At 56.1% G+C, this 21,863-nt stretch overlaps 1 protein-coding gene and 1 long non-coding RNA gene across 9 annotated transcripts in view; one reads left to right on the forward strand and one right to left on the reverse strand.

The window, feature by feature from the left end:
• ADAMTS2 (ADAM metallopeptidase with thrombospondin type 1 motif 2) overlaps positions 1 to 4,099 on the reverse strand; it is a 224,063-nt gene extending 219,964 nt beyond the window's left edge. For 3 of the 7 annotated variants that reach the window (XM_064595755.1, XM_064595753.1, XM_064595752.1), the window contains exons 1-2: positions 2,803 to 3,081; positions 1,375 to 1,769 (exon numbers count right to left, since the gene is read on the reverse strand). In XM_064595755.1, the coding sequence (XP_064451825.1) occupies positions 1,375 to 1,769; positions 2,803 to 2,944 (537 nt within the window). In that variant the 5' untranslated portion in view covers positions 2,945 to 3,081. Of the gene's footprint in view, positions 1 to 1,374; positions 1,770 to 2,802; positions 3,084 to 4,062 lie in introns of those variants that run through there. The other 4 variants (XM_064595756.1, XM_064595757.1, XR_010412943.1 and 1 more) reach the window with 3 other exon arrangements.
• Positions 4,100 to 4,494: 395 nt separating this feature from the next.
• Positions 4,495 to 19,394, forward strand: LOC135365242 (uncharacterized). 2 transcript variants are annotated; one of them, XR_010412872.1, is made up of 3 exons: positions 4,495 to 4,732; positions 9,422 to 9,626; positions 18,163 to 19,394. It is a non-coding gene; the product is annotated as an uncharacterized LOC135365242 (long non-coding RNA). The 2 variants fall into 2 exon arrangements; XR_010412873.1 differs by lacking the exon at positions 4,495 to 4,732 and adding an exon at positions 6,573 to 6,670.
• The last annotated feature ends 2,469 nt before the right edge of the window (positions 19,395 to 21,863 follow it).

Genomic DNA, 21,863 nt, shown 5'->3' on the forward strand with positions numbered 1-21,863 from the left:
CACCTGCAGCATCAAATGAGATACACTTCTGAGGCCCCGGACGGCCTCAGAGACAACAGACATATAAAGGGCTGCACCATGATAACCCAACTCCCCCAAGGACATTTATAGTCGTTTGCAACACGCCCGGGTTCTAACTAAATCCAGCCAAAGGCCGTGATTTTCCGAAGCAACAAGTGACATTTCCTGTGTCTCCATAAAAAGAACACCAGCGGTCGCGGGGCTCTGGTGTAATTGCAGGCAGCGGCAGGAAAAGCCTGAGGACCGGGGGCTCGGGGGCCAGCAGGGCTGGGAGAGCAGCCGCTCGCTCAGCACAGCAGTGCCCTGAGCCACAATTAGAGCAGAACCCACGGTGGGCGGGCTTCCGATGTCTGGCCAGCCACGGCCAGCCTGACCACCGCACCCCCAATCCAAAATAGAAAACTGCCGTGGTTTCTGCCACGTGCCAGGCCCCGGGGCAGCCAGACAGAGAGCACCGCCAAAGTCAGCCGCCTCCCCGAGCATCGATCCAGGCTTCTTCTGAGGCCCCCTCATGCCAAGCCGTGGTCCCCACGGGCACCTGAAACAGGAAAACGTCCCAGGACTCCAGTCACGCTGGGTGGCCCAAGCAATCCCAGGAGGGAACTCGGCCTCTCTCCTTGTCCTTCAGAGGCTGCCCGTGGGCACCAGAGCCTGCATTTCCAAACTCTCCCCTTGGCTCAAAATAGAGAGAGAAAACCGACTTTTCAAATTACCAGCTGGAGTTCAACAGGAAACCACAGCATAAAAATCAGTGGTGCCCGGTCAGCCAGGGGGCAGAGGGATAACTGGGCATTTCAGCACCACTGCCTGCCTGCTCCCTGTGCCGGCACCACCTGCACTCACAGAAACAAGAAGACGGACTGCCAGCAGACGTGTCCCCTCGCACACATATCACACACGCTAAGATGCACATGGACACACACTCAACAGATACCCGGACACCCGAAGGAGCGGAGACCCACAGATACATACATGCACGAGACACACAATGGCATTCACCTATTCGCCCAGGGTACCCAGATACGAGCACACGCCAACATTCCAAAACACGTGTGCACACGTGCACACACTCGCGGAGATGGACACACAGCTGGTTACAATAGGAAGACCTGTGCCCCGCAGGCGGAAGGGAGACCGCACTCCGGAGACCCTGACCCACTGCATAAATCACCCCTCTCGGACCCATCAAGGGGTTGGTCTTCGTGCCAACCCCTTCCTTCGGTGCCCGGTGCTCCCTACACACAGGGGTGCAGAGGAGATCCTCCGTGCAGGCCTTGGGAATCACGGACAGCCAGCGTCCAAATCCCAGGCAAGGGCAGTGGACAGAAAGGAGCAAGAGAAGTGAGTACTCACCAGCCCGTCGCAGTTGCTGAGCGCCACGGAGGAGGCTTCAGCCAGGCCCGCCACGTCTCCGACGTAGAGGCAGGTCCCGAGCAGGGGCTCCACGCGGGTGGCGCCCGACTCGCTTTGCCATTCCACCGTGGCGCCGGGCGCCACGAGGCGGGCGTTGGGCCGCAGCCGCAGGTGCAGGTCTCGGCCGAAGACCGTGACATTGTAGAAGAGGCGGCGGCCGGGGTCCTCCTCGTTGTCTCCAGGTAAGCCCGGGGTCTGGATAGGGGCGGCCCTGCGGGCCCGAACCCCCGCCTGGGCCGACGCCGCCGACACCACGTGGGACACCAAGCGGCCCTGGGCGTCAGTGCGCACCGGCACCGCCAGGATGCGCTCCGCTCCGTGCCCCAGGGGCCCGCCTGCAACGGGAAGGGGCGTTAGACCCGCCAAGACCTCGGAGCCCCAGAGCCCCGCCGCCAAGCCCCGCAGCCCCCCAGGCCACCCCCACCCCCACCACCACCACCACTGAGAAGGGAAGGGTATTCTGCCAGGCAACCCCCAGAAACGAGCCTGCACCTCCCCGGCCTTCTTCCGACTGGGAAGGGGCGTTAACCGGGCCACCACTCCGGAACCCCGCCGCCCCCAAGCAGTCCCCCTCTGGGACCCTGCCAGCCCAGCGCTCTGCCCCCTGCCCCGTTCCGGGTTGGGGCTCCGCGAGCTCCTCACAGTTCCCATGGGGACGGCCCCAGCAGAGCCGCCCCCCGCCCCTTGAACCTACCGTCCTTGGCAGGACGTGGGGCTGCTCCGAAACCATTGACGGTTGGCCCCTTACCCGTGCGCCTCGCCTCTACCCCTCCGCTGCCCCCGCCGCCCCGGCGCCCGGGCGGCTCGCCTCCCGAGCGGCGTGGACTCGGCTCCCCCGGGCACGCGCGGCCTGTCCTCCGTGTCCAGCTCTCGGCTGGACCGATGCCGGGCCCCCTCCCTGCGCGCCCGAGGGCAGGGAGGGTGCAGCAGGGTCCCTCGGATGCTCAGGGATTCCCTCCGGGGCGCCCCATCAGTCCTCAGGGCCCTCGGCGGCGCGCTCAGCACCCGGCTCCTCCCGAGCGTCCCCGGACGCGAGCCCCGGCGCCGCCTCGCCCTGGCTCCCCAGGACCCGCTGGGGCTAGCGCTGCGCTCTCGGCCGCGGGGCTTTCCCGGCCCTCCACCTCCTTGCTCCGCGTCCCGGGAGCCGCGAACGCTGCGAGGCTCCCCCCGGCCGGAGGCGCTCCGGTGCGCCGCGGGGCGCCCCCTGCGCGACCAACCCGGCCCCGAAGTTGGCCAACTTGGCCCCGGGCGGGGCGCGCGGAGTTTGCCCAAGTCGGGCTGGACGACGCCTGGGAGGGGGCGGCGGGGCACGCGCGGCGGGGCCCGGCCGCCCGGGGTCGCGGGGCGTGGGGGCCCGGCCGCACCTACCCGGGGGGGCGGCGGCGGCGGCGGCGAGCCGGGCGTCCGCGGGCGGCGGCGGCAGCAGGAGCGGCGGCAGCAGCAGCAGCAGCGGCGGCAGCAGCAGCGCGGGGCAGAGCAGGCGGCGAGCGGCTCCCGCCGGCGGATCCATGGCAGCCGGACCGCAGCCGGGGCCCCGCACTCGCTGCCGGCGCGAAAGTTCCCCGCGCGCCGCCCAGCCCACATCTGGGGGCAGCTGGAGCCGCCCGCAGCTGCAGCACCGCAGGGCGCGGGGCGGAGGAGGCGAGGCGCGGAGGGGAGGGCGGGGGAGCGCGGAGGGGAGGCGGGGAGAGGGAAGGAGCGAGCGAGCGAGGGAGGCGGGAGGGAGGAGAAGGCGAGCGAGGGGGAGGGCGGGGACGGCGGGCGCCTCAGCCTGCGGTGACCCGGCGCTTCTTGGCGCGGCCGCCGCCGCCGCCGCCGCCGCCGCCCGCTCCCCTCCTCGCGCCGCCGCCGCCGCCGCGGTTCCCGGCTCGCAGCGAAGCGGAGACACCCCGAGGCGGCGGCAGAGTAGCCCCGCGGGTCGGGCCGGGGGAGCCCCGCCGCCGGCCACCATCGGGCGCGCCCCGCGCCCTGGCGGCGCGCAACCTCGGAGGAGCGGCGCCCGCCTGAGCATCCCCACCCAGAGAGTCCGTGGGGCGCCTGGGTCCCACCCGTCAGCCTCGGGCGCAAAGACCTGCCTCGCCCTCTCTGGGCGCCCTGGGGCAGGACAGGGTGCAGGAACGGGACCGGCTTGGGGAGGCCTGAGATGGAAACTCCAGACGCTTTTAGAGGAGGGTACATGCACCGCAGGGACTATCCCAAATACCAACTTTTACCCTTACAGAGAGATGCAAGGTTCCTTCGTCCCCAACTGCTCTCTGCCTGAAGTTCCTGGCCCCCTCCAACTGCCTCCCCATCCCTCTATTGCAGCCTCTGAATACAACCTCCTCCACCCAGACGTGGGCCCTCGCTCCCAGAGCTCAGTCAGGTTGCTGCCCTCACCTGCCCTGCATCCGGAGCCTCCTGGCCTTTGCACTCCCAGGCCTGCCTAAAATAGCCTCTCTGCACTCCACCCACCTTTTCCGACTCAGCATCCAAGGCATCCCTCTCCATCCTGTAGCAAGTTTGCTGTCAAAGCCCATCCACAGATGGAACCCCTCCTCTCCAGCACAGCCTTCCCACTGCCTAGAGTCACAGTCCTCCCACGCCTGCTGTCCCCTGGCACAGTGACCTTCCCTCCCCAGGTCCCACCTGGAAACCCCCTCCTAGGCATGTGTCTGTCGGGAACATCTCTGCTGCGTGTTCTCAGGCTTCCTTGGATGGTGGACACCTTGTCCTTTTGGATTTTCTCATTCGCTCTGCCTCAGGCCTGTGTGGCCAAGGGCTTTGGGGTTGGCCTTGGTCAGGCAGGGTCTGATGACTCAGGCCCCTCCCTGCCGGCCAGGAGAGCCCAGTCTTATGGGGAAACACATGACTTGCACAACTTGCTGTAGCTGTGATTTCGCATCCCCGGTTCCGTCATCTTCAGAACCTGGATGTGAGGGCTCTCAGCTTGATGGCCATCTTCACCTGGAATGTTCCCTCTGTATCACCTGAGAGTGCCCGAGACAGGATCCAGCCCCCAGGCCTAGCGAACGCTTCTTGTCAATGCTAAAAATAGTGAAATTTCACATAAGAATTTAGATTTCGGATTTTTCTTGAGAAATTGGAAAGCGTGGCCACACGGGGCCTGCATCTCTGCTTATCCACCATGAAATGGGGCACATGCCCTGCAGTTCTCTATAGGTCTTCCCTCCCCACCCCCAAGCAGGTGTTCACTTTCGTGACCTCCGATGACATACCTGGTTCCAGAGACAGTGGATGGTGGTCAGCATATGGGAAGAGAGATGACTTCAGAGCCAGGCATCCCGGAGGACTTCCTGTAAGAAGTGGCATGGTTGAATCCTGAAGGGTGCACAAGCCAGGTAGCCCAGAGCTGGGTCTAGCGAGGTGCTGCCTTGTAACCCGTGACACTCCGTCACTCATTCCTCCTGTGGTGGCCCATGTTTTCATCCTCCTCAAAAGATGAATAAGACCTAACCAGCAGCCTTGCCTACCTCAAGGGTCGTGTTCTACCTCACTCGCTTCCCTGCCGGCTTTATGATCATTACCGTGATGCTCCTACCGCCACAGCTGTTCTTTGCACAGTACTTAATCACGGCCTTACGTTTTTACAGGATACTTTAAATCACCACCGTAATGGAAAGGTCAACATCTCACCATAATGCAAAGATAACTGCCAAAAATAAATAAAATGAAAACAACAACAACAAAAATGTTGTCATAGTCTAGATACTACTGCCTGCAAAGAGGCGCTGAGGCCGAGGCTGATTCGCAAGTGTTGGGAAAGTGTGAGGCAGACTAACAGAAGCAGAGACCTTTCCTTTGATGTAAGCAGAAGGAGGAGAGCAGAACTGGGAAGGGACGGCTCTCTGCGAATTTTCAGACGGGGCCACATAACTAAATTATCTTGCACACTCTGACATTCCAGCTCTAGGATACTTTTTGGAAAGAGGGTTTGTCTCCTTGACACTCCAGAATAAGCCCTGGCAGCTTGCTTCCTGCATCATCCCTGACCTCCAGGGGCTCCCCCCAGGCATGAGTGGGAGGCAGATCACGACCCTTGACATGCCCATCCTTGAATCCCCACCGTGAGAACCCACAAGGCCAAGCAGAGAGTATCAGGCACTCATGCATTGCAATTCATGTAGGGGGCCCTTGTTGACTTGTCCCAGCTCCCTGATCACCTCTCCTCAGCTCAAAAAAAGAAAAAAGGGGGGGGCACCTCCTACATCTTCAAATTTCCATGGTTTCAGATCTCTCCTCTTCCTCTTCTGGAAAACACTGGCCTACCCCTGGTGCTTGCCTCTCCCTCTGGTCCTCTCCTCCTTCAGGTGAGAAGTGGGACAAAGAAATCCTCCTGGTTCTTTGCTCAAGTATTCGGTCCAGATCGCAAAGGCACAAACTAAGGACCACAGGGTCAACTCAACTACAACACTTGATTAGCATGTGTCACGTGGGTCTGCTTTTAGTTGGACATGAATATCTTAGATCTGGCTTGCTTGACAGTGTCCCCACCACTCCCACAGTCCTACACGTCCTCATGGCTCACGATTGTTACCAGCCTAGTCCCTGAAGGTCTGGGGTTGCAACCATGATCTAGAGCTGCCCCATGTTGTGGGAGAAGGATGAAGACAGTTCAGGGTGATGTCAGGCCCTCCAACCCTTAAAATCTTCCCAAGGATGTGAGGTACAGAAAGAGAGGAGGACCTTTCCTGGTCACCTCGGGTGTCACAAATCCCTGCCCGTGTCTCGGGGCAGGGACTTTAAGAAAGGAGAATGTCTTCCTCTCTGCCTGGCCCAGCTCTGGACGAGAGGGGGTGCCCTGCCTTGTTCTGAAGACTTGGGGGCAGGGTCTGGGCTCTACCCTCGAGATTCCAGGCCATACAGACTTCATCAGAGCCATTCCTGTCCCCTGGTGGCCATAGAGAAACCAAAAAATTGTTCTGCCCTTTGACGAGGTCACCATCCTTGGCAGGCCCTCCCCGCTCTGCGGGCAACAAGCAGATGGAGGTAATGAGGAGATGGAGGTTTCACTGTCCTTCCTCCCAAAGAGCAAGCTTCCAGGGGGTGGGGGGAGGGACCTAGACTCTTCCAGTCTCCAGGGACCCGTATGCAGCATATAACAAGCCATGAGGTCTCCGTGACCTTGTCAGGGGCCTCTGAAGACAGCTGCTCTGTCCCCCTCTGCTGTTGGCAACCGGCGGATGCAGGGGCCCTGTCTGATGCACCAGCAGAGTTCTGGCCAGGAGCGGCCTGGGTAAGCAATCTGTCAGGGGAATGCTGATGGAACAGAACGTGAAGGCCGGGTGGCCTTTGGGGAGTGTGCTTCTTAATTTCTCGAGCATGCACACACACGCGCGCACGCACGCGCCCCGACAGAGAGCTGTGTCAGGCAAAAGAGGAAACAAGGACAGCAGTGTTTTTCATTGTCACGTCCCACCCAGAGGTGTTCCACCACCGCTGGGATCCGTTCTGCCTGGAAGGGAAAGACAAAGTGCTTACAACGTGAAGGCTTGGGGATCCAGGCTCAATCAACACTTCTAAATGGAGACACAGCTGGAGGCTCAGACTCAATCTAAGCAGTAATGACCCGGGGAAAAATAAAAGCTCGGTGCTTCCTTGTGACTGCCTACTCTCACGTATGCTCCACCCGGCAGAGAGGCAGCGAGGCCCAAGAATTTCCAAGGCAGTGTCTGGGTGGGGCAGCTGTGAAGTCCTAGGCCCACTTGGATCAGGGTCTAGACCGTCTGGTCCAGCTCTCCCATCTGAGAAAGGCCTCTGGGTCCCTTAAGATCCCCCGAAGGAAATGTTGATCTCATGTATCAGGAGGGCTGCAGGTAGGGTGGCTCCAGACGCCACCTGCCACCTGGGTATCACCTTTGCTCCTGACCGCATAGAAGGATGGCCAAACCACACGCAGGTGTCCTGCCCTCTCCCAGAAGGGCCGGCTAACTCTCCTCTGGTCTGTGGGCCAAGGCTGGGTCACATGCCCGTTGCTGAACCAGCTGCTGACAAGGGGCAGAGGCTATTCCTAGGACAAGCCTGAATCAGCCGTCTGGGGCAGAATGCCTGTTAGAGGTCAGCCCCGATGCCCACCCCCACCCCCGCCCCCACACCTCGCTTGCCTTTATTTCCAAATGAGAGCAGAGTGCAGTCCCACGCTCACCCCAGCCTGCTGAAAGAAGACATTCTTCATGAGACTTTATGTCCCATTCCCAGACGACACCCTCTGTAGAGCATAGAGAATTAATGTCTTTACGTATAAATCCTGTCCATAACTTGTGAAAGGCACAGTCCCATCACGGGGTTTTCTGTTCCAATGCTTTGTGAGCCTAACTGGGCACTTCCTCCCTTACAATCCAGGGAATGTCAGCCAGTGACCCTGGCCGATTGCTGGACCCCACGGCTTACAGGTCACACTCCCCTTGTGTCAAATTTCTTCTATCCTGTTTGCCCGACCCTGCCCTGATCCCAGCATCTAGAGTGTGGGCATGAAAAGGGCCAAAGCTTCCGGCTGGGGCTGGCAGTGGGGCTAACCATGGGATCCTAAGTCCGAGAACCCCGTGGAAGGAAATTCTGGATGCAGGGATGCAGGTTTTGGCCATCACTGAAGCCAATGCAGACTCCCTGGGGACCCCTCTGCTCCTCCAGAAGGTCCAAGGAGGCCTCACTGCCACCCAAGGCCCCATCCCTAGTAGGAAGGTCCTGATGGATGCCACCCCGCCTCCACATACATGGCCCCTCCTCAGCTATGTCTCCAGCCCCTTCCCTCCAGGGTAGTCTCACTCTTTCCTGCGGGTTTAAGAGCGGGCACACCAACCACCCCAGCCAGGTCCATTCTGCACTGTTAATGCGATAACCCCTAGCATCTCCATCAGCGTGTCTCAGATCCCCAGCTACTCACAGCCCCATCTCAACCCCATCCCCGCCCCTGCTTTGGTCCTCCTTGGCTCACAACTGGCATCTCCACTCCCACCGGGGCCCTGGGGGCATCCCTGTCTCCTCAACTGTAGGGCTGGGATCACACACCTCACCCCCCTGCCAGGGTCGCGCAGAGCTTGGATCGACAATGAGGCTGAAGAGTTCCTTTGGAATAATGAGGCAGACCTCCTAATTAGAGAGCTCCCTTCCCCACCCTATCACTATTGCTGCCTGGGCATCACGGCTCACCAGCATCGATGATTTCAACTACTCAAGGTAGCCCTGAGCCCCGGGGCTTGGACTCTATCAGCCCCTTTCCAGGCTTGTGACCTCAGGAAATTTACGTAACCTCCCCATGCCTCAGTTTCTTAAACTGATCCATAGCAGAGCGGGCCCTCCATATCTTAGCTGGTATTGCTTTCTATCCCTCCCTGTACCTGGCTGAACACATAGTATGGTATTGGGCTCTAGACACCAAATCGTGCTCACGGGAAACTTTCCAGCGTACTCTGACCATATGCTTTTTTCACGGCATCGCTGACTTGAGAACAAAATCCTGGCTCTATGGCAAGACATGGGTGGCTGGGATGCCAGGGTGTCTTTTGGCCTAACAAACAACCCTGCCAAAGGCTTGCAAGGAAATCCTATGATTGACAAAACACAGCCTGGCACGTAGTAGGTGCTCAGTAAACATTTGCAGAATGCATCAACAAAATAAGTTCCAAAGGTCGACACTATGAAGAAAATAAAAAGAAGCACGTGATATAAAACGCATGGGACAAGGAAGGGGAAGGTGGGGGAAGGTTTTAGCTAACAGCTGATCAGAGAGGAGTTACGGGGAATGGGCAGTCTAAGCAATGAGCGTCTGAAGCAGGGAGACCAGCACATGCAAAGGCCCTGAGGCAGGAAGGAGCTTTCTCTGCTCCAGGGAAAGAAAAGCAGCAAAGCCCAGGGTGGTAAAAGAAGGAAGAGAAGGAGGGAGGAAGTGAAAAAGGGAACATGAGGGGATGAGAAATGAGGCAGAGCCTTGCAGGTCTCAGGTAGGAGGTTGCATTTTGTTCTAAGTGGACAATTTTTTTCCCCCCAGGAACTGGGAGCCCTCACCAGGACAGTGGGCAGGGGCTTCCCAGCCCCCTTCTCAGGAGAAGGAGCACACATGTCCAAGCCCCCGACTATCCCCATCTGCCCTGGTCAGAGATGACTAGCCGGACTGGGCGCCATGGTTTTCTCTTCCCGCTGGAGTGGACAGATGTCGACACAGGGGTCCGTGTGGCACCGGGGCTATTCTGCTGGTGAGTTAGCAAAGCTCTGAGGTAAACTGTCTCCCTTGATCATCATTGACATCCTATTCCCACGTTCAGATGAAGAAGCCAAAGCTCCGGGATGGTAGTCCCCAGCGGAAGGGAGCTGGTGGGACCCCACGGACCCCCACCAGACTCTGAGCGCTCACTTCCCACAAGGGTGCTCTTCCGAGCCCCCTGGCCTCCTGGAGTTTGGACTCGAGCACCCTTCCTACAAATCTCGCTCTTTGTCTCAAGTAGCCATCTTTAGCTGTGGCTTATAAACTCAAGAGGCCTACGGTGTGATGCATACGGGGCTGCTCACTGGTAGCCAACAGAGTTTTGTGTTTTAATTTTAATTTGCTAAGATTTTTAAAAATCAAAAGATTTCCCATGAAAAAGGTGTCTATGGCTTCTCGTAGGCGGCGGGGAAGGGGGGAGCATGTCAGGCCACGGGGCAGTCACAAGCCGGAGCAGAGTGGAGCACAGCCTTCAGACGCTTTCCCCACCCCCACTGTCCCACCTCTGTGGCCTTCAGGTGGGGAGAGTGCCCCCCTCCCCGGGACGAGTGAGGCTGTGGCCGCCCAGGGAGGAGAGGCCAGCTCTCCAGCACAGCCAGGCTCTCCATCCCGATCGCTCCCCTGCTCCTCCACCATCTCACAGTGGGGCCTCCACAACAGCCTCCGATTCCTGGAACTTTCCAAGACGCTCCTTTTCCTGGTCCCCCATGGTACCAGGGGCCCCCTTGCTGCTCTCCCAGAGACCGCCCCGCCCACTGCTGAGGATGCGGGGCTCTCCAGCTGGGAGTCTGAAAGCAGAGGCTGCCGGGAGGGGAGGGGTGTGGGGGGGAATGTGGGCGTGAAGGGGTGGGGTGTTGCCACAGGAGGACTGCCATTTCTGGGGGCTTGCCAACAAGTTTATGTGAGTGGAAAGCAGGAAGCGAGTTCAGGGCACCTGACAGGCCACTGTCCCAGAAGCTGGGAGGCAAGAGCGTTCGCTTGCACATGCGTGTGCAGACACGCACACACACCACCCCACTCACGCATGCTGGCCCCGTGCACAGGCAGGCACGCAGACGCGCAGTGACCCCAGCCCGCAAGCATCCCCGGACCCAGGCTCCCGCCCGGAGCCCGGCCCCGCCCCGGCCTCCCTAACTGCATTTCTGAAAATGAGAGAGAAGGAATCTAATGAGTCTCAGGCAGCCACCGTCCCCCCACGGCGATTTCCCATCTCCTTTCTGCGCGACCACGCAACAGGGCAGCCTGAGTTCTCAGCTGGGCCCCAGACTCCTTAGCAACCCTCGGCGGGTCGACGCCAAGCAGGTCCGTGGACTGAGCCAGCCTGTGGCCTCTGAATGTCCTTGCCTGCCCTGGCCGCGAAGGCTGTGGACAGAAGCTGCCGGCTCTCCTGGGCGTTGTGATGATTGGGAGCCCCTTGCCTGCTTGCTGGGGCCACCAACGCCCCCAGAGGGCTTTCTGTTCTCAGGGTCCTCCACAGAGCATGGGACCTCAGCCCTTCCTTATCATTACTGAATCCAAGGGCCCTGCCCCATGCCTCTGAGCATCCTCGAACCCAGGGCCCAGGGCTGGGCAGAGAATGCCTTCCCTGTAAGTCTCTGCTATAGTATCTGTCCTCCTCCTGACCCACTCTGCGGGCCCTCTGATAGGGAGCCCCTCCTCCAGCACACGCCAGACGCCCCCTTATTCCACACAGCATCTCAGACAGAGCCCAGACAGAAGGTCACTGTTGACCATAATGTTGTTTTCAATTTTTGAGCAGGCAAATCATATTATCTGGGACCCTCTGATCTTTCTTATATAACCACAGTAAAGCCTTTCCCCCTCGCCCTTGGGTGTTGACGATGGGCATTTTGAACCCGATCATGGGTGTCACTGGTTTCCTTTCACTGGCTTTATGCTGTAAGACGATTTGGTGCAGACCTGAGCAACAGCAGGGTCGCAGGGCTGGGTGGATCCAAGGGTGACAGAGCCCCGGTCTGAGGGACCAAGGCCCTACTTTCCTGAATCCTCCCAGGGCATGAGACTGACTTGAGAATTGCAGAGCCAGGGGCGTCCTGGGCAAACCCTGAGCTCTGGGAGCGGCAAACAATGGAGGGCAATGTGGCACAAGGTCCATTGAAGACCCTCTGAGCGCCAGGATTTCCTGTCACGTGGCGCCAGGCAAATGGATGCTTCCTAAGAGCCAGACCTCCTCTCACTAGACGTGGACCTGGGCCTCGCTGGACCCCGTGCGTCCACTTTGCTGGACCCTGGACCTTGGTGGCCTCGCTAGACTCCCCAGCCTTGTCCCCACGGGCCCCCTGCCGCCCTTCAGCAACCTGCCCCGGGTTGGGGGGTGCAGGGGGCCCCCACTTCTGTGTTACTGGCACAGCTCAAGCCTCGCCCTCCCCTCTGCAGGAGGCTGAGGCTCCTAAGGAAGTGCGTTGTGCAAAAGCCCTACTCCACCAAGCAAGCTGTCATCCTGGAGAAAAAAATAAAACCCTCCCAGCCTCACTTATAACAAACTCAGTCTGTTGTGCAACTTTGCAGTACAAAATGTGCGTGTGCCCAATCTCCCGGCTGTTGCATAATTTTCCAGCGGTTTTCAGGATTATTTCATTCCCCGTCTGGCGTATTTCACAAGCCATATATAAAAAATTAGATACATGTAAATATACAGTTGAGCATATGTGTGCAACGGAGCGACAAGTGTAAAAGGAGGGGAAGGAGGTGGGGGCCAGGACTTAGGAAAAAGGCAGATGAAACAAGTGTAAACATTTTGAATGCCACCTTCTAGAAGTCTGGGAGAGTAGGAGAACTTGGACTCAATTTAAATTTAAAGCAAGACATTTGTCCAGTAGAATCTATTTCAACGTGGTGGCGTTTGATTTCCCTCTTTGCTGGTGGTTATTTTGTTTTTGTTTTTTGGGGAGTTTGGGTTTTCTTTAAAAAAAATCCCTAAAACCCCACCATTTCTGTAAAAGAAAGTCTGTGAGCATCTTCTCGCCAACTATTTCTTAACAGCATAACCCGCGATGGCCTTGTGAGGGGCAGAAAGGCATTGAGATGACAAATCCCCTCCAGGGCCTCGTCGTCAGTGGAGAACCATCCAGACACAAGTTTTTCTGCACTTCCTCCTCCCGGCAATCCTGAGCTGCCGCTGGGCCCCCTGCCTCCCCAGGGGTCTGTGGGTTCCAGGTCACACAGGAGGACCCTCTCCTTCTGGAACCAGCCTCTGCCCAGAATGGTGCCTGTGACAAGGGAACAGAGGGACCCGCCGGGGCCAGCTGGACTGCAAGAGGCTTGCAGGCAGAATCCTGCCCACAGGCGTGTTTGGTTGGGACAGCACAGTGACTTTCTTTTAAAACTGAATTCAATATATAGCTACAAAAATTAAGAGACTTCCAATTAGAAATGTAGATTCTGGGGGCGCCTGGGTGGCTCTGTCGGTTAGGCATCTGCCTTCGGCTCGGGTCGTGATCCTGGGGTCCTGGGATCGAGCCCTGCATCAGGCTCCCTGCTCAGGGGGCAGTCTGCTTCTCCCTCTGCTGCTCCCCCTGCTTGTGTTCTCTCTCTCTCTCTCAAATAAATAAATAAAATCTTTAATTAAAAAAAGAAGAAGAACAAAAAGAAATATAGATTCTGGGCTCCTTTGGATCAAATAAAATACCCTGGCTGAGCAGAGCTTAGGAGAGGCTGTCCCCTCTGTTTCTGCCCTTCCTCCCTGTGTCCGTTAAGGCTTGCCTCCCGAACCGCCCTGGAACCTAGGGACATAAGCAACTCACCGCTCGGCAGGTTGGTGGAGGCACTCGCTCTCCTGGCAGGACAGGTCTGCGGGGCAGCTGGGGTGGCTCTGCTCCACACTGGCCCAGGGCACAGAGACGGCAGCTGCTGGAGGAAGCCCATCTCATGGAGGAGACCAGAAGTTTCTAGAATGGGAAGCACGAATACACACACAACGCTTCTGAGCCCTGGGATCCAAGCCAGCACACCGTCCCTCCCTCCCATGTACCCTGGGCTAGCCAAGACACACGGCCCAGCTTACGGGAATGGGGCAAATGGCCTCTCCATCCTGGCAAGCGAAGCTGCAGAAGCCCCCGGCAGAGGATGTAGATACAAGGGCATGAGCTGGATTGGATGGTGTTTCCCCAAAAATGCACGTCCACCCAGAACCTCGGAAAGGGACCTTATTTGGGAATGGGGTCTTCGCAGATGTGATGAATTAAGATGAGGTCATGCTGACTTAGAGTGGGTCTCTAATCCAATGTGAATGGTGTCCTCGGAAGAAGGGAAGTGCAGTCATAGAGACAAAAACATGGAGAGCACCATGTGATGGCAGGCAGAGACCAGGGCGATGTCTACAAGCCAAGAAACACCAAGGGTGGCCAACGGCCGCCATGAAGCCAGAAGAAAGACATGGAAGAGATTCTTTCTCAGAGAAGAAACTAACTTTGCAACACCTTGATTTTAGATTTCTGGCCTGCGGAACTGTGAGACGGTATGTTTCTCTTGTTTCAAGCCATCCAAACTTGCGGTAATCTATCACGGCGGCCGTAGGAAACTACCACAGGATGGGTGGGGAATTGGGAACAATGATATAATCTAACAGACTGCCTTCACGGACACAATTATTCAAGACTCTCCCGCTTGCAAAATACACTCAGTCCCGCCCAAGACAACCAGTCGTGGCCTCAAGCTGAAGTCCAGAATCGCATGTTCTAAGTCAGACCTGGATATGAGCGACTCCCACTCCAGAGACCTATGGGACAAAAAGAGAAGCCGTCTTCGCTCCTCCCCCCTCCTCCACCCCCTGATACACGCAGAGCAGGGACAGAATCACCCGGCAAACACTCCCATTCCAAAAGGACAGGAGGCCCCAAACAGTCATTGACCCACAGCAGCTCTTAATCCTTGTTGGAGAAACATTGCCAAAACTCTACCCTGGGGTAGGCAATGTTCTATAATTAGGCTCCAGGTCCTCTCCCTGGGGCTGGATCCCCCATCCTTTTTTGTCAGGGGCTCTTGGCTCTATTCTCTGGGAAATCGTTCCTTCTCTGCCATTCTCCTTGGTCACTTCTGAGAAGGACACTGGAAAATATGCCCTTCGTGGCAGATGGAGGTTTTCTCAGCCAGCATCTTGCTCATAAAAAATTAGTGGCACAAGATTTTGTTTTCCTTCTTGAGTAGTCTCAGTCTTTTTTCCTCCAGCTTCGTGGGCTTTTGCCAATGCAGTTCTCTCAAAACAAAAAGCAAAAAAAAACCTGTGGGTTTCCTATGTATTTCATTGCATGGGCTAAAAGCCATATTCGCAATGTAATTCAAGACATGTCTCTCTCTGCACTTAATGACCGGTGCGGTGGGTAGCTCTGGCTGCCGCAGAACCATTCCATGGATCTTTCTAGTAACTACTAGGCACCATTGAATTCTTCCGGATGCCTTCACAGGGGTCTGAAAGCTGTGCCTCTGCTTCACTCTCTGCCCCCCAAGCTACATCTTAATAGCAATGCCCTTGATTTGACTTTTCTCCAAAGCTGTCTCTTAATTTGCCGAATGGAGGAGCTGGGGACTGGAAATAGTTTTATTTGTCAACCCAGCAAGTCCCAGATTTTCCAGACTCTTCCTTCTCTCTCAGTTCTTCCTGAGATCCGGCCAAGTTGTTCCTGGGCTGTCTCTTCTTTGTAGTTATCTACAAAGGCTGACAACAGGAACCCAGTCGTGACCGCAACATTCTCCCTGGACGCTCCCAGCCCACGGCCAGGAGCGCCTTAGGCACACTTTCCAACCTCCAACCCACTGCAAGTTTTAACAAATGTTCCACTGCTCCATTAGACAGGTTGTCATTTTTCTAGCCTCCTCTGACAATTTCTGGTTCCCAAACCACCACCGTATGTTGCAGTTTCCCCTTCTAGGTACCACTTTCTGTAGCAGATACCCGCTGCAATCCTAACACCACATCCAAGAACCTCAAACTCAGAGCAACAATAATGCATGCTCACGCTCACAGCTCTACCCCCTGGGTGTGCATCCTGTGCAGCTCCCAGAGGAAACATATCTCATGGAGGAGGCCAGAAGCTTCTAGAAGGATGAGCATGCAAGCTTAAAGCCTGGGCTCCAAACCAGCACACAGTCACTGCCACTGAGGTTCCACGGGCCAGGAGAACCGCATGAATGAGGCGGGACATCCATACGACTCTAGGGGGAGAAGCTGCAAAGTCACTGGGTACGAGGTGTGGACACAGGGCTTTGTGAGGAGGTGCGCACGATGATGTGACCCAACACACCTTAGATTGAGTTATCCTCATTGGACATGTTTTCATACCCCAAAAGTACTAGTCCTTAACAAGTGAAATGATCCCAAAAGCACGTATCTCTTCCCTGTGCAGCTCCCACATGTTTCTCCTTGTGGAGAGAGAAGGAAGAGGTCACATGAGGCGTGAGGTCTGCTCATGCAGGCAGAGCGAGAAGCAAGACGGATGCAGGGAGAGGGCTGTGAGCTCGCTGGCGGGAGCTCTGGTCCTGCTTCCAGCACAGAGCAGGCCGGAATGTTCTTTCCGCTCAGGATTTTGATGATCCCTTCCCATCCTCAACCCAAGGTCCCTGGTTGGCTCAGGACAGTTCAGATGGGTTTCCCTGCTGCATCAGTATCCCGTGGCTGCCACAACAAGTCCCCACCAAACAGGTGGCTTAAAACAACAGAAATGCATTCTCTCCCAGTCCTGGAGGACGAAATCCAAGTGTCAGCAGGACCACGCTCCCTTCAGAGGCTCCAGGGAAAAATCCATTCCTCTCCTCTCCCAGCTTCTGGTGGCCACATTGCTCCAATCTCTGCCTCCTGGTCACATCGCCTCCTTCCCTCCCATGTGTGTTTGTGTCAAGTCTCCCTCTGCCTCCCTTGTGGAAAGACACGTGTGATTGCATTTAGGGCCCGCTCATATAATCCGGGATAATCTCCTCATCTCAGACTCTTCAATTTATTTGCCAAATACGGTCACATCTACACTTAACTTGCAACCAACCAGAGTTTCCAAGACTACACCCAGAATAGGGAGAGGCAAGTCAGCGAGAGCGAGAGCGAGAGCGGGGTCTTGCCTACCAAGAGCAGAGGGAGGGCATCCAGGAAGAGGCAGCAGCGAGGGGGAAAGCCGAAAGCATGGACATGCATGGTGCATTCAAGAAATTACCCCAGATTTCAGCTCCATTGCCTCCTCGGGGACCACAAAGAGATCACCAAAGGGCATAGGTATTTCCTCTCTGTTCTCTGAGCCTACAATTAAGTCCAAGCCAGGCACCACTTTTCCCTAATGAAAATGTCTTTTACCAGCAAAGCTGACTCTGTAAAGGAAAGCCCTGCTTTGATGAAACCAGTCCTTTAAAATGAAACATTTTATCAAAAGCCATAACACGATCCCCGTGAAATTAAACCGGGAAGACAGACATTCTAAATGCCCCAGATGCTGGTTTTGATTTTTTAAATTGTCAGTTAAATTAAAGTTGGGCCGTGGAGACTCAATGCTCAGCTTGCCTTCCTGGAGGGAAATGCTCTCATACGCCTCCCCTCACGTGTCCCCCTCCTCCTCGGGCAGAGCTCTCGGACGCTAGAGCCAGTTCTCGCCTGCAGGCCTGCTTCTGTTCCGGGTCTGGAAGCCAGGGAGACACTGTGAGGGACCAAAACTCTTTACTAGATAAGTGGGGAGACTGCCTTGTGCCAGACCCTGTCCCAGCACAGCAGAGAGGTCCTGCCCAGCTACACGAAGGGTCAGAGGTTGACAAGAACTAGTGGATCACTCATGGTAATACAGAAAGTGACAGAAACTGACTTGGGCTGACTTTGCAACCAAACCAATGTGAGTTGGCTCCTTGGTGAGTCAGAAACTGCATGGGGTTGAGTTGCCGCACAGAGAAAACTTTATTTGCAGCAAATAAGATCACGGGGAATGGCTTCCAAAACCAGGACTCCCAGAGCAAGGGGGGATGGGATCCTTTTGTTTAGGGTTAGTATGAATAAATATTTAGATGGGGAAGCCTGGTCGTCCTACGCAGAGGTGGGCATAAGGTTACGCATGCACCATAAGGGAACACGCCTATGCACACATTGCATGTTATGTGAATGAGGTCATCCTCCTCCTTGGGGGGAGATTGTAGTATTATAATGAGGTAGAGGTAAATGTCGGTCATTCTAGAGGTCACTCCACTGTCCATCTGCACAGGGGTCGGGGCTCTAGCTCAAACTGGTCTGGGTGGTCTGGGCTGGCTGGAGATCCTGTCCGGGCAGCTGCTATTGCTGGAGGTTTTGCTTTCCATTTGCCTGAGTTAAGGGATAAGCTGGAAAGAAAGGCTTAAGGAAAAATGTGGGACAAAGGTCAGTGAGTACAAGCAGGTGGGCAGTAAAGGTCAGGTCTTGGCATCTAGCTGGTGACAACTTAGGCGAAAAAGGAATTTACCATTTTCACAAAATTAAAAATTGAGGGGTAGTTTGGCCTTGGCCATCTGAAATAACATCCTCAGAACCCAGTTTCTGTCCCTCCAAATTTCTTCTCCCCTTCCTTCAGGTCGCTCCCTTGGGTCACCACACTGGAAGTCTCCTCATGGTGCCAGAAGGGTTGCCGCAGATCCGGCTTCACGTTCGCACAACCTCAAGCCCCGAGGGAAAACAGATTGCTTCCCCCAGGGCTCAGACTGAGTCCCAGGTCTCTGATGGGCCCAAATGGGGTCGGGTGCCCATCCCTGAACCCATCCCATGGTCAAGATGATGAAATTTACTGAGGGGCCAGGCCTGAGCCACGTGATCTGCCCCTGAAGCCAGGGCTGGATCAGCTTCACCCCAACTACATGACCCACAAAATCCATTAGTGTCCCCTCACAGTTCTAACTCAGAGCATGCCTGCTAAGCCAGAAAAGAAGTTAATTCCTATGACATGGATGGTCCAGTTTCTCAGCTCGGGCTGCCATGGCAAAATACCACAGACCGGGGGCTCGACAGTAGTTTCTTTTCTCACAGGTCTGGAGGCTGGAAGCCTGAGAGCAAGGTGCCAGCATGGTCAAGTCCTGGCGAGGTCTCCTACTGGTTTGCGTTTGACCAACTTCTTTCTGTGCCCTCACGTGGCCTCACGTGGTCTCTTTTCCATGTACACACACGCACACACAGAGAGAGAAAGAGAGACCTATCTCTGGTGTCTCTTCCTCTTTTATAAGGACACCAGTTCAATCAGGGCCCACCCTTATGACCTCATTTAACCTTAATTATTTCTTTAAGGCCCTATCTCCAAATACACTCACACTGGGGCTTAGGGCTTCAACATACAAATGGAGGAGGGGGTAAAATGCATCCAGAATAAGGGCCAAACTAACCAGCTGTATGTTTCTAGGGGTTCTGTGTAAGCATGGCAGGAAATCCCATGAAATTCCAGTATAATAAGCAAGTGGGGAACTGTCCAAGATCAAATAGGAGCTGAAGGTCAAGGTTACAACCACACACCACCACCACCAGCCAGCCCAGCCCTCCTCCGGGACCACCAGCACCCTGATGGGAGAGGGGAGCCCTGGGGCAGTCTGGCCCCAACAACTCCACTTACCTCCTTTCAGAACTCAGTCTCGGGGGCGCCTGGGTGGCTCAGTCGTTAAGCGTCTGCCTTCGGCTCAGGTCATGATCTCAGGGTCTTGGGATCGAGCCCCGCATCGGGCTCCCTGCTCGGTGGGAAGCCTGCTTCTCCCTCTCCCACTCCCCCTGCTTGTGTTCCCTCTCTTGCTGTGTCTCTTTCTGTCAAATAAATAAATAACATCTTTAAAAAAAAAAAGAACTCAGTCTCAGACTCCAAGCTGGGGGTCTCCTGACCCACCTCGAAGCCACCTGTCTCTTTTGTCTCTTCCCATACCCTACCCTCACCCCTTGTGACCCCGGGCTCAGGCACAGCCCACCCTCTCCGACGTGAGAGGGCTTTCAGGGGTTTGTTTGCCAAAATTGGAATCATATCGTACATATCAGCAGCTAACTGTTCGCACTTGCTAACGCATCATGGACATCCCTCCAAGACAGTAGCTAGAGGTACATCCTGCTTTCTTGTAATAGTTGCTTAAAAGCCCAGAGCTGCAATTTGTTCAACTCCTGTGTTTATTGACATCTTTAGATTGTTTGCTGGTCCGCGTGTGCGCGTGCGCATGTCTGTTACCGCCAGCAGCCCTGTAATAAACATCCCCGATTCCTTGCGTATTGGTACTTTTAGTTCTATAGGATAAAATCCCCAGGGTGGGATTGCCAGGTTAAAGTTAATGTGTATTTTTAGCTTAACAGATATCACCAGGTTTTCCCTAAAGGATTGGGCAATCAGCAGGGTGCACAGTGACCCTTCGCCCACAGCCCTGCAGCGCAGAGTGTCACTGCTTTTTTGGATTTTTGCTAATCTGGTATGTGACCACGGCACCTCATTGTCTTAATTTGCACCTCTTGACCACCAGAGGGGAGGCTGAGCCTGGATGCGTGGGTTTATAGGCTCCTGTGGCGCCCGAGGGAGACAGAGGGGTCAGAGAAGGCTTTCCTGAGGCCGTGGGTTCTGGGTATGCAGTAACTGAATTAGGCTGGAGAAGAGGAAGGGGAGGGGAGAGGAGGGAAGAGCAGGGTGGAGGCAGAGAGGACTCAGCGAGAAAGTTCTAGCTGGTTCCAGAAGAGCAGCGTGGACAGAGTAGTGGCCAGACAGGTGGCCAGGGGCTGCCGACAGCACCAGGGGTGTGACATAGACCTTCTATTTAAATGCCTTTAAAGGGATCCCTGAGCTGGGATAAGGAACTTAGCAGAGATTCCATTCTAACCCAGCTCTGTCGTCAACTAACCCTCACCTTAGGCATCCCCCTTCCCCTCTGGGCCTCAGTTTCCCGATCTGTAAATTCAGAGAACTGGTCCAGTCGATCTCCTAAGCCCTTTTAGCTCTAAAATAATCTGAGAGGTCCAGCAAAAGCCTGAACTGAACGGTAAAAGCCTGAACACAGAGCAGCCCTGTTATAGAAACAGGAATTGGAAAACATTTTTTAAAGTCAATGGGCGCTCTAAGATTCAAATTTCAAAGGGAATTCCCAAGAATCCGTTTTGTGATCTGGGACCCCTCACTCCCTTCCAGGGTGTGGTTGGACCCCACAGAGGGAGTTCTGTCCCGGGGGGTGGCTGGGCAGTCAGAACGAGGTCAGGTGCTGCTGGGAAGAGGCTTCTGCCTGCACAAAGGGACGCAGGGACCCAGGGGCTTGGGGGAGAGGCTCAAGAATCTGTGAACTGCAGAGCCTGTCTCAGCAGTGACCCCCACCTGTGAACCACCCCCCCCAGCTAGCCCTGCTCCCACACTATGCCACCCCCACTTCTCCCTGCTGGGGGGCGGGAGGAAGCGAGAGACAGAGACAAGGACACCCCACACCTTCCCCAGGCCAACAGTTCCCCACGGCGGGAGGAAAATGCCCTATTACTGAACAAGATTGAAATGGTGACGAATATGCTGGATGGGACAGCTAAAGGCATTGAAAAGACACAGCATTTAAGGTGTAAAGAAGACTGTTTCTTTTGGAAGGGCCAGCCTGGGTGAGGGCACGGAGGAAGTCAGCAAACGGGACAGGTCAGCGGCGTGGGGCTCGACTGAGAAGCCAGGTTCTCCCGAGAGGAGACCTTTCGGCTCCCCACCCCCTCAGACCTCCACCCTGCATCCTGCAGCCTTGGCACCAGCGGAGAGATGCTCGGGGAATGGCCTCCGGTGGGCTACTTCGGGCTCTGATGAAGATGTCCTCCTCCTCCACTGCCCTACGATTAGTTAAAATGTTAATAGGCCCCTCAGTGGGCCAACAGCCTGGAAACCTCAGGGCTCCAGCTCTCCTCTGTTCCCATCACCCAGCCCCCAACGAGATGTAGACCCAGGCCCCCACAGAGAGAACCCGAGGTGCCCCCCCTCCACAATGTGTGCAGAGCATTGAGGGCTGCGCAGCAACAGCACCATCAACACCATCCCAGGGTCTGGGAGGACTCACTGGAAGGTCCTGGTTCCGGGACATTTCTTAGCCTGTGCTGCCTGTGGGGCCTGGGTCTTTCTCTTCTTCATCCCCTGTCCCCAGCTTTGCCCTCTGGACAATGGCCAGCCCACTCCACCTTTGCCTTTCAGACGTGAGACAGGGTAGGGGAGTGGGTTCTGCTGGTCCCATCACCGAGAAACTTCAGAGACTCGCTTTTCCTGTCTAAACAATGGGCCTCATGCAGATTTTCAGGCTGATATGCAGGGAGGAT

The sequence above is a fragment of the Mirounga angustirostris genome, unplaced genomic scaffold, assembly GCF_029215605.1.
Source record: "Mirounga angustirostris isolate CCGP_5_RB_7025 unplaced genomic scaffold, mMirAng1.0.hap1 SCAF_7, whole genome shotgun sequence".
Lineage (NCBI taxonomy): Eukaryota > Metazoa > Chordata > Mammalia > Carnivora > Phocidae > Mirounga > Mirounga angustirostris.